This window comes from Ovis aries, chromosome 2 (genome assembly GCF_016772045.2).
Source record: "Ovis aries strain OAR_USU_Benz2616 breed Rambouillet chromosome 2, ARS-UI_Ramb_v3.0, whole genome shotgun sequence".
Classification (NCBI taxonomy): domain Eukaryota; kingdom Metazoa; phylum Chordata; class Mammalia; order Artiodactyla; family Bovidae; genus Ovis; species Ovis aries.
Window position 1 is genome coordinate 114,118,060 of NC_056055.1, and position 12,859 is coordinate 114,130,918.

The 12,859-nt window shown below is 36.1% G+C and overlaps 1 protein-coding gene across 7 annotated transcripts in view; it reads right to left on the reverse strand.

Annotated features, from left to right (window-relative positions):
- The window catches only part of TUBGCP5 (tubulin gamma complex component 5), a 59,016-nt gene that overhangs the window by 18,793 nt on the left and 27,364 nt on the right, over positions 1 to 12,859 (reverse strand). For all 7 annotated transcript variants that reach the window (XM_060409595.1, XM_042243585.1, XM_060409594.1 and 4 more), the window contains 6 exons: positions 12,602 to 12,716; positions 5,537 to 5,626; positions 4,988 to 5,081; positions 4,262 to 4,508; positions 2,367 to 2,569; positions 1,098 to 1,213 (listed from right to left, as the gene is read on the reverse strand). In XM_060409595.1, the coding sequence (XP_060265578.1) occupies positions 1,098 to 1,213; positions 2,367 to 2,569; positions 4,262 to 4,508; positions 4,988 to 5,081; positions 5,537 to 5,626; positions 12,602 to 12,716 (865 nt within the window). The remainder of the gene's footprint in view (positions 1 to 1,097; positions 1,214 to 2,366; positions 2,570 to 4,261; positions 4,509 to 4,987; positions 5,082 to 5,536; positions 5,627 to 12,601; positions 12,717 to 12,859) is intronic.

Here is a 12,859-nt window from a genome sequence, read left to right on the forward strand (position 1 = left end):
ATATACTAAAAAGGTTAAAAAAAAAAAAGAGTAGCTAACTAGGAGAAATAAGTATATTAGAGGTATATTTGGTAATATTTTCACATTTTTAATCTCATCATTAATTTATTCTCCTTGATTCCCATTACTGAAGCCATCTGACATCACCTAATTCACCATTTCATGGCAAATAGAAAGGGAAAAATTGAAAGCAGTGACAGGTTTTCTTCTTGTGGGCTCCAATATCACTGTGGATGGTGACTGCAGTCATGAAATTAAACAACATTGTGGATGGTGATTGCAGTCATGAAATTAAAAGACGTTTGCTCCTTGGAAGAAAAGCTAGGGCAAAGCTAGACAGCGTATTTTAAAGCAAAGACATCACTTTGCCTACAAAGGTCCATCTAGTCAAAGCTATGGTTTTTCCAGTAGTCATGTACAGATGTGAGAGTTGGACCATAAAGCAGGCTGAGTGCCGAAAAATCGATGCTTTCTAACTGTGGTGCTGGAAAAGACTCTTGAGATTCCCTTGGACTGCAAGGAGATCAAACCAATAATTCTAAAGGAAATCAACCCTAAATTTGCACCAGATGGACTGATGCTGAAGCTGAAGCTCCAATACTCTGTTCACCTGATGCGAATAGCCAACTCATTGGAAAAGACTGATGCTGGGAAACACTGAAGGCAAAAGAAGAGGACGGCAGAGGATGAAATGGTTAGCTAGCATTACCGACTCAGTGGACATGAATTTGACCCAAGTCTCAGAGACAGTGAAGGACAAGGAGGCCTGGCGTTCTGCAGTCTATGGGGTGCAAAGTCACGACTTAGTGACTGAACAACAATTCACTTCAAAGGACTCGGTCTGCCTTTCACCATACCAACCATCCATAAACATATTATAATTCAAAAAATGCAATTTGCTAATACCGAAAGCTGTGAATTGACAAAACCTTGGAAAAAAATTTTTTGGCGGGTGGTACTTTTATATAAAAATGCAAGAGAACTTGCCTATGGTGACAACACAGCTCTATTACTGGAACTGTCCCCCACCCCCAGTATCATCTGAAGCTAATGGAAATATTGGGGAGAAGAGCCAATGTCTGGTGCACCTCCCTCACCTCTGGATGATGAACTCCCTGGCAGAGTCGCACAGGTGCCCATGCACGATCCACTCATCCACAGTCTGCAGGTAGGGCCGCACGGTCTCCACCCAGAGGGAGAACAGCAAAGAGACCTGAAGAGAGGCGCATCCATTCTTAGAACTCCCTCATCCTTGGATAAGATGAGGCTCAAGCATTTCTGAAGCACCTTTTAAAAAGTGATTCCTGTTTTGTTTTGTTTTTTGCAACACTGGCCACGTGGGATCTTAGTTCCTCAACCTCGGATCAAACCACGTCCCCTGCAGTGGAAGCACAGAGTCTTAACCACTGGATCACCAGGGAAATCCATCTACGTTTTTTGAAACAAAGTAAGAAATTAAAAACCCAAGATACATGCTATAAAATACTTATGAAAAACCTCACCTAACTATAAGAAACCTTTTTCTCCATAACAGCACTTTCTTAGTAGTGAAAGTTACACAGGCACAACAGCTCTAAACTGGACAATCCAAACTCCATCCATGTAGTGCTGTTAGCAAAATGTCCATTAACAACAAGGAAGTGATTTCATTCTACTATATATAGTTACTAATAAAAAAGAAGGTACAGAGATGAAAGAAATCAACTTCCTTTTAACTGAAATGCAGTACCAAAATGCTGAGGAAAAAAGGATCACACCAACAAACTAGGCAAAACACCTAAGTTATGTGCCGAAACAAACCTGGAGCTATCCACATCAAAGTCTCCAGTTAGATTTGCATTTTTAAATTATAGTAAAAATATATACTATCTTAACCAAAGTACACAGATTGGCAGTTTTAAGTATATTCACACTGCTGTGAAACAGGCCTCTCTAATCTCTTGCATGCCACCAAACTGAAACTATGTACCCATTAACTATCCTCTTTTCTCCTCTTCCCCAGCTCCTAGTAACCAACCCTCTCATCCTCCTATCTGTTTCTATGAGTTTGGCTGCTCTAGATACATCACATAATAAATTTGTATTTGTATTTAACAAAGGGTATGGTGAGTATCTATATCGAAGTCAGCTAGGTATTTTTCCCATCTTGCTTTTATGTTTTGCTCTATTTTTGCCACATTCATCTGGTGAGCTTGGCAATTATAGCTGAAAAGCTTGTTTTATGCAGCCTCAAATTTAGAAGCTAATTTAAAAACTCACCACTGTCTGACACACCAGTTTTACAAAGATCAACAACAGGCTATCCACCACTCTTATGCTGAGCAGAATGAGTCACACACAGTGGACTAGACGTGGGTCCCACTTACAGTTTGCTCAGAGGCTTCTCCAACATTGTCGTATTCAAGGATGGCTTTGTACAGGGTGTTGAGCAGATGAGATGCTCGGACAACATTTCGAGTGTCAGGTGGAACTTCTGCTACTCCAGTACTAAACACTTTGTGCAGAACTTTGAGTTGAGCCAATCGAGGTGACAACTTGTCCACCACTATTGCAAGAGTTACTGTAGTATCTGCAAATATCAAGAAATCAAACTCGTTAGCAAGGAAAAATATCTGCATCTGAAATGTGATATAAATGTTAAGCCACTTATGGAAAAGCATGGCACACTGGAGGATTTTTTTTTTTAATTTACTTTTGGCTGCACTGGGTCTTTATTGCTGAATGCAACCTTTGTCTAGTTGCGCTAAACATGGGGCTACTCTAGTTGTGGCTTCTCATTGGGTGTCTTCTCTTGTTGCAGAGCAACGGCTCTAGTGAGCACGAGCTTAGCTGCCCCACAGTGTGTGGGATCTTCCCAGACCAGGGACTGAACCTGTGTACACTGCACTGGCAAGCAGACTCTTAACCACTGGACCATGAGATGAGTCCACGATGGTGGGTTTTAATCTCATGTTAGAACTAATTTCCCCAAGAAAGAACTCCCTAAAAGAAGGAAAAGACAACTCAGCAAAAAAATAATTAAAGGAACTGACAATTCACAGAAGAGGAAATTCAAGCGATTCTCAAACATACAGAAAGATGTTCAACCTCACGAAAAAAAGACTGCAAAATAAAACTATACTGGGCAAATAAAACAGAGTATAGTGGGCTCCTGTTTCATTGAGGGGAGGCAGAAAAGGGTGATTAATAAGGGCAGCAAGAGCGAGTTCCCTGGTCAGGAACAGCTCTGAATCCTAAATATGGAGGTGGTAATACAAATCTACACATGTGGTAAAACGCCAAAGAACTGGAGAAAGATTTATTTACCTCCTTGAAAAGCAAGCACCTGCAAAACTGGTGAAACCCACGTCAGGCCTGCAGACTAGTGATGGTACTGTGTCAACGTCAACTTCCTAGCTTTGATTACTCTATTTAAAAGTGTCAACACGAAGGATGCTGGGTCAAGCGAACATGGAACCTCGATGTACTGTTTTTTACAATAGTCGCATATAAAAATTAAGGGAGAAAAACCTGCACTGGGCTACCATTTTCACCTAACATACTGGTGAAGATCCAAAAGTTTGATAACACACTGCTGACAAGACTGAACAAATGCATACTCATATATATTGCCAGCAAGGGTATAAAGTTATTTATCTACACTGCCACGGAGGACAATGTGACAGTCACATAAGCCATCACATACCTTCTGACTCAGCAATTTCACTCTAAAAATTTGTGCTATAGATAACTTGCTATACATGTGCACAATCACTGATATGTAAGTGGTTATCACTGAAGCTGGCAACAGGAAAGGATCAGACACAGCCCAGATGTCCGTGAAAAGGGTACTGGTCTACGATACATCCATACGACAAAATGCTCAGTTGGTTAAAACAAAAAAAGGAATGAGGAGGCTCTTTAATTAAATACTTGTATGATTTAATTCTCAAAATTTAAATTGAAAACAATCTGAAGACAGTAGTGAAAAGACTACTAGGCCTGTGGATATGAATATGTATTGCTTTTATATGTTTAAATTATACCTGGAAGGATGCTCAAGAAATGGATCACTTGGTTGCCTCTGGACTGGGGAACCAGTATAGGAGGAAAAATTTTTGCTGTAAATCTTTCTATACTGTTTGGATTTTTAGAGATATGAATGGCTTAAAAATACAAATTTAAAATAATTTAAAAAAATGAGTGTATTCAGGACAATTACTTATTTGCCATGTAAATTTCAAATCTTCTATCAATTATTAAAGGAAGAATATTTAAATACCATTATTGATGATGCACTTCTCAATTTCTGCAAGTTCCTCTTTGAAATTAATGAAGTATTTGTATAGGGCCCACATGAAAGCCTGGTATGTTCTAAAAGGTGCTTCTGTTGACTTCTTAGGAACAGAACCATTTCCAGGTAACATGCTTTCAGAACTATGCCCCATGACTTCATCAATGAACTCCTGGAGTCGAAACACAACCTGGCCATAAGCTGCGATTTGTTCTAGCACTGATCGTAAACAGCTCTACAACAGAAGCAAACCACAATGATTTATAGTCAGACTTCTACAGGAATTCTAATGAGTATTTTCCTCACTATAAAATATTTCTTTTGTGACTGCTTGAAACAGTATGCTTATCAAAAGGCAAAGTAATACAGTAAATATTTAGCTTTATATTCAGAGGAAACAGCATAAGTATTAAATTGTATATGATATAGAACTGTGGCTTATACTGTTTCAAAACACACAAAGGGTATATGTACTACAGGCAAAAAGTTACAGTAGATAGCTTTCCCAATACGAAATGACAGAAAATACAAAGCTACATATGAATACCACAAACAATATTAAAGAATTCTCCAAGCATTCTAAAAATACAAACTTAATTTTGCCTTCTGAAACTCAAATACATTTAGTAGTTAATTTCAATATTGGAAAATGTTATAAAATTACATTACCATGGTTTATATAAATCTTAATTACAACAAGCACAAATAACTTACATGTGTCAAATGAGTTACTATAATATTGTTCCTCACAGTTACTTTTCCATCAATCAACTGAAATATAAAGAGCTTTTTTACCCCTGAAAGTAACCTGAAATGAAATAAAAAGATGAATATAAGTCTAAAAAAATATTCACTACAGTAATGTCTAGGAAATTTAAATAAAGATTCTGAAGAGAAAGGTGAGGGAGGGCAAAGAGGTAAGATAATTAGAAAATAAAAGACACCAGTCTTTTTATCTGACTATTTTAAGACTCAACATATTCCAATTTCATCTTTAAAAAAGTCCAAAACAGTGTTGTTAAAGCATTTCCTCACACAGGTGATGGTCAAAACACATCTTCCCACTTTTGAGAACCAGAATCTAGAAATCTCAGCAGGTAACAGCACTAGATTAGGTGCCTGAGGACCTGTTTTGGGTTCAAATCTAATGGCCTGTTTTTAATATGCATGTGAAATACCCTCAAACATCTTTCTTTGAAAAACCAAAATTCTGCTTCTTATTAATAAAGTCTTTAGACTATGAATTAGGTTAATGGATCTTACCATAGGGTTTCCCGAATAACCTGTGTTTCAGTAACAAAAACTCTGTCATCTGGAACATATAACGGGTCACTGCTGTACAAATGTTGGTCCCTATTAGATAACAAACATCAAATGCCAATGAAAAGATGTCTCATTAAGTAAAGTTAGAAGTCTCAAAGAATATAAGTAATTTATTAGCAATTTAACAAGTATTTGATAAGCTAATAAAACATAACACACTTTAATTTTCCTCCCATATTCATTTTCACAAGTCAACTGAAATACTCTCAGAGAAGCACTTTCAGAGTATTTCTGTCTGTTTATTGCTGACTTAAGCAAATATTTAAAATTATGTATTGTTGTTTTGGGAAAAATTATTAAATATTTTTACAGTAAGTGCATGAACACAGAAATCAAATAATATATACCAATCCATCCACTTTGAAAATAAGCAAATCAAAGACTATAGTTAAATAATAACTTCATTATGAAATTAAATTAAATAATAAAGTAATTAATTAAAAGCTAAATTTATCAATTCAATTAAAACTAACAAAAATTTCAAGAAAATTTGAGATCTGTTTTCCCTTCTCACTTGGCTGCCTTGGGAACAAACCCTTTTCTGCTGCAACCTTGGTGTTTCAGAATTTGGCATGCTGCTTGTTAAGCGAATAGACCTAGTCAGTCGAGGAAATGACCACAGGATAAGCGGCAAGTGTGAAGTGTTATGAAGAGTAAGTGACTCAGGAGAGTGGCCAAGATGGCAGAGTAGGACCTTAAGCTAATAATATCCTCTCATAAGCACATCAAAATGACAGCTACTGCAGACAGAAAGCCTGATGAAAAGCACTGGAACAAATGCATGTAAGAATTAAAGATTTTAAAATTTAAAAAATAAAAAACTAAAAAAAAAAAAAAAAGAAAAGAAAAGAAAAAAAAATTAAAAAAAAAATAAAATAAAAAAAAAAAAAAAAAAAATTAAAAAAAAAAAAAAGAAAAGCACTGGAACATACCAGTATTAAATAAATATTAAGTAAATATTACTTAACATTAAGTAAATATTAAAGAAAGAACCACAGGACAGGTAGGAAAGGTAGATCTGCAGTATGATCAAATCCATTTAACCCCTAGGTAGGTGACCCACAAACTGGAGAATTATTACAGAGGTTCTCCCACACATGAGCCTTTGCTGGATGCCTGGCACCAGAAAGAAGAGAACATTTAGCTTCAAAGGCTAGTGGCTTCAAAGGCTACACGATCTCTGTAACCTTGAGGGAAACAGAGACTTCATTCTTAAAGACACACACAAAATCTCAAGCAGACCAAGACTGGGGACAAAAGTAGCAATATGATAGGAACCTGGGCCAGACCTACTTGCTGGTCTTGGAGGCGGGAGATGGTTGGTGGCTCACACTGGGGACAGACACTGGTGGTGGATATATCAGGGACCATTCACCTGCATAAGCTCTCATGGAGGCTGACATTTTGGCACCAGGACCTGGCCCTAGCCAACAGCCTATAGACTCCAGGGAGTGCAGGGACACCTCAAGCAAAATAACAAACAGAGCAGGGATACAGTCTCACCCACCAGGAGACAGGCTACCCAAAGACTTCCACTTCCTGAGCCCATAGCCACTTCTATACATGCTCTAAGATATGACCCTGCCAACAAGAGGGACAAGACCCAGTTCTACTCACCAAGGGGCAGGCACCAGCCCCTTCTGCAGGAAGCTTGCACAAGCCTCTAGACCAGCCTCAACCACCAGGGGACATCACAAGTAAGAAAACCACAGTCCTGCAGCCTGTAGACTGAGTCCACAAATGCAAGCCAGACAACACCCTGGGACCAGCTGGCCCCTGGCCCTTGTATGCTAAAAGGGGAGTGCACTATTGGGGCACATAGGACATTTCCTACACAGGGCCACTTCTACAAGGCTGAGAAATGTAACCAAGGTACCACATTCATAAAAATATAAATACCAATGTAAACAAAATGAGGTGACAGAGGGAATATGTTTCAGATGAAGGAATAAGATAAAACCCCATTAGAGTAAGTGACATAGAGATAGAAAATTCATCCTAGAAAGAGTTAAAAGTAATGACTGTAAAGATGATCAAAGGATGTGAAAGGAGAATGGATGTACAGAGAAAGAAATTAGAAGTTTTTAGGAAAAAAGTGAGAAAATATAAGGAACAACCAAACAGAATTGAGAAATACAGTAACTGAAAACTACGCTAGAAGTCAACAGCAGACTATATGAGGCAGAAAAACAGATCAGTGAGCTGGAAGACAGAGTAGTAGAAATCACTGCTGCTGAACAGAAAAAAGAATAAAATGATAGGAGATCCGTTTTAAGAGACCTTTGGGACAACATCAAGTGTGCTAATATTTACAGGATAGAGGCCCCAAAAAGAGATGAGAGTAAAGGGCTTGAAAAAAATATTTGAAAACTTTCCTACTTGGGAACGGAAACAGTCACCCAAGTCCAAGAAGCACAGTTTCCTATGGGATTAACTCACAGAGGAACACACCAAGATATATTATAATCAAAATGACAAAAACTTAAAAATAGAGTATGAAAAGGAACACTCGAAAAGCAACAACAACATACAGGGAACTCCTATATGCTATCAGCTGATTTTTCAACAGAAAATCTGCAAGGCAGAAGGGAAGAGAATACAAAGGCATGGTATCTAAAATGCATTTGAAATTAACAGATTTTAAAACAAGCATGTATGTATACAGACTGCTATACAAAAACCTCATGGTAACTGCAAAACAAAAATCTACAATAGGCATACACAAAAAAAGGAAAAAGATATCCACACATAACATTAAAGACAGTCATCAAATCATAAGAGAACAAAAGAAAGGGGGAAAAAAAGACCTACAGAAACAAATCCAAAACAGTTAATAAACTGGCAACAGAAACATACATATTGATAATTACCTTAAACGTAAGCAGACTAAATGCTCCAACCAAAACACACAGTCTGAATGAACAGGTACAAAAACAGGACCTGTATACATTCCGCCTACAAGAGACTTGCTTCAGATCTAGAGACACATACTAAAAGGGATGGGATGCAAAAAAGTATTCCATGAAAATGGAAATCAACACAAAGTTGATGTAGCAATACTTTTATGAAACAAAACAGACTTTAAAATAAAGAGTTACAAGAGTCAAAAAAGGACACTACACAACGACCAAAAGATCTATCCAATAAGATATAATGGCTGCGTAAGCACATACGCAGCCAACATAAAAGCATCTGAATGTACAACTAAAATGTTAACAAATCTAAAAGGAGAACTGATAGCAACCCAATAATAATGGGAGCTATTAATACCCACTTATATTAATGGACAGAGCATCCTTACAGAAAATAAATAGGGAAACATAGGCCTTAAGTTACACATTACAGTAGATCACCTTACTGATATTTATAGAACATTCCATTTGAAAGCAGGAGAACACACATTCTTTTCAACTGCAAATGGAACATTCTCCAGGACAGATCACATGCTGGGCCACAAAGCAAGACTCAGTAAATTAAATCGAAATCATACCAAGCATTTTTTTCAACCACAATGCCATGAGGGAAAAAAAGCTGCAAAAAAAAAAAAAGTGGATCATGGGTCATTGATGAAATCAATGAGGAAATAAAAAATACCTGGAGACAAATGAAAACACAAATATATTAATCCAAAGTCTATTTACTGGACATAGCAGTTCTAAGACAAATGTTTACAGTGATACAAATCTAATTCAGGAAGAAAGAAAAGTCTTGAACAACCTAACCTTGCACCTAAAGGAACTAGATTAAAAAGACAAGCAAATAAAACACAAAGTTAGTAAAAGGAAAGAAACCATAAAATAAATGTTAACAGATCTAAAAGAAGATATTGACAGTAACACAATAATGATGGGAGACTTTAAATAAATGAAATAGAGACAAAGAAATAAAAAAGACCAATGAAACTAAGAGCTAGTTCCTTGAAAAGATAAACAAATTTGATACGCCTCTATTTAATTACTCAGTGGAGGAAAAACACACACACACACAACCAAAACAAAACAGAGAGAAGGCCCAAATCAATAGTCAGAAATGAAAAAGGAGAAGTTAAAACTGACACCATAGAAATATGAAGGGTAATGAGAAAATACTATGAGCAACTATATGCCAACAAAACGAACAACGTAGCAGGAATGGACAAGTTCCTGGGAATGTACGATCTCCCAAGACTGAATCACAAAGAAACAGAAAGCACGAACAAACAAACATCCAGTAATTAAGCTGAATCAGTACTCAGAAAAAGTCCCAACAAACAAAAGACCAGGACCAGATGGCTTCACAGATGCATTCCATCAAACATTTAGAGAAGAGTTAACATCTATCCTTCTGAAACTATGCCAACAAAATTGCAGAGGAAGCAACGTTTCTGACCTCACTCTATGAAGCCACCATCACCCTAATATGACAAAGATATCACACACAAAAAGAAAATAACAGGCCATCATCTGATGAACACAGCTTATTAATACAAAAGTCCTCAACAAAATACTAGCAAACCGACTTGAACAATGCATTTAAAGGATCATATATCATGATTAAGTAGTATTTATTCCAGGGATACAACTATCTGCAGATCAGTCAATGTGATACACCACATTAAAAAACTGAAAAATAAAAACCATATGATCATCTCAATAGATGAAGAAAAAATCTTTGATAAAGTTCAACATCAAAATATGATAAAAACTCTTCAGAAAGTGGGCATAAAAGGAACACACCTTAACATAATAAAAGTCATATTGTAACATCATACTCAAAGACGAAAAATTGAAAGCATTCCTCTAGGATAAGGAAAAAGACAAGGATGTTCACTCTTGCCACTTTTATTCAACATAGTTTTGGAAGTCCTACCTGTGGCATTCAGAGAAGAAAAAAATAAAAGGAATCAAAATTGGAAAAGAAGTATAACTGTCACTGTTTGCAGATGACATGATGCTATATATAGAAACTCCAAAAGATGCCCCCAGAAAACTACTAGAGCTTATCAATAAATTCAGTAAAGTTGCTGGATACAAAATTAATATACAGAAATATGTTGCATTTCTATACACTAGCAACAAAATGTCAGAAAGAGAAAGTAAGGCAACAATCCCATTTACCATTGCATCAAAAAGACTAAAATATTTAGGAATAAACCCAGTTAAGGAGGCAAAAGATCCATACTCTGAAAACTATAAAGATGTTGATGAAAGAAATTTAAAACAAGTCAAACAGCTAGAAAGATATACAGTGTTCTTGGATTGGAAGAATCAATATTGTTAAAATGACCATACTACCCAAAGCAATCTACAGGTTCTATGCAATCCCTATCAAATCACCCATGGCATTTTTCACAGAACAAAAGTCTTAAAATTTGTATGGGAACACAAAAAGACCCAAAATAGCCAAAACAATCTTGAGAAAGAAAAATGGAGCTGGAGGACTTCAGACTATACTACAAAGCTACAGTAATCAAAACAGTATGATACTGACATAAAAGTGTACATACAGATCAATGCAACAGGATAGAAAGCCAAGAAATATAACCACACATTCACGGTCAGTTAATCTACAACAAAGGAGATAAGAATAAACAACGCAGAAAACCAGTCTCTTCAATAAGTGGTGCTTGGAAAACTGGATAGCTGATGTAAAAAAATGAAATTAGAACATTCTGTAACACCATATATACAAAGAAACTTAAAATGGATTAAAGACCTGAGTATAAGATATGACATCATAAACTCATAGAAGACAACATATTGAAATATTCTCAGACATAAATCCCAGCAATATTTTGTTGTATCTGTCTCCTACAGTAAAATAAAAACAGAAACCAACAAATGATACATAATTAAATTTAAAACCTTTTGCACAGCAAAGGAATGCATAAACAAAACTAAAAGACAACTGAGCAAATGGGAGGAAATTGATTTCCAAAATCTATAATCAGCTCCTACAGCTTAGTATAAAAAAACAAACAAAACATCAAAAAATGGGAAGAAAACCTAAACAGATATTTCTCCAAAGAAGATACATGGTTGGGCAACAGACATATGAAAAGATGCCCAATACTACTAATTATTAGAGAAATGCAAAACAAAACTACAATGAGGCATCAGATCATACCATTTAGAATGGCCATCATTAAAAATTCTACAAATAATAAATGTTGGAGAGGGTGCAGAGAAAAAGAACCCTCTTCCACTGGTGGTGGGAATGCAAACTGCTGCAGCCACTAAAGAGAGCTGTATAGAGGTTCCTTATAAATTAACAACAGAGTTACCATATGATCCTGTATTCCACTCCTGAGCATATATCCACAGAAAACTCTAATCTGAAAAGATACATGTATTCCAATGTTCATAGCAGTAGACTATTTATAATAGTACAAGACATGGAATAGTCTAAGACATGGAATCAACCTACATATCCATTGACAAATGAATGGATAGAGATGTGGTACACACATACACACTAACTGGAATATTATTTGACATTAAAAAAAAAAAATCACCATCTGCAGCAGCATGGATAGACCTAGAGATTAACATACTAAGTGAAGTAAGTAAGAAAGCCAAATGCAAATATCATATGATATCACTTATATGTGGAATATAAACAAAAAAAGATGCAAATGAACTTATTTATAAAACAGAAATGTACTCATAAGCATAGAAAACAAACTTACAGTAACCAAAGGGGATAGCAGGGGGGAGGGGGGAGATACATCAGGAATTTAGGATTAACATATATACAGGTAAACAAGAACCTACTATATAGGACAGGGAACAATATTCAACATCTTGTAACAACTCAGTGGAAAAGACTCTGAAAAAATATATACATACACACATGTAATGTCTGTATGCATAACTGCATACCTGAAACTCATACAACACTGTAAATTAAGTACACTTCAATTTTTAAAAAGTTTAAGGAACTACTTGATTTAAATCACAACTCAAAACCAAATTTAAAACATAAAGTTTCTTCTATCAACACATGAAATGAAAACTAACTTCTTACCAGACAGCAGCTAGATTGGAATGCAAATGCAAACTATGAGGAAATCTTGAGGACCTGACTGTCCAGTACTGATGGACTACATGCTGTTCCAACCAGCTTCGGACATCTGGCTCATCTAGTGGAAAGAAATTTAGTTACATTTAAGTTATAAGAGTTAAGAAAAGAATACTCGATCAACTTTGCTATGATAGCCAGACTTAGGATTCTATTCAAATATTCAATTGAAAAAAGCTCTTTAAAATAACAGATATCTGACAT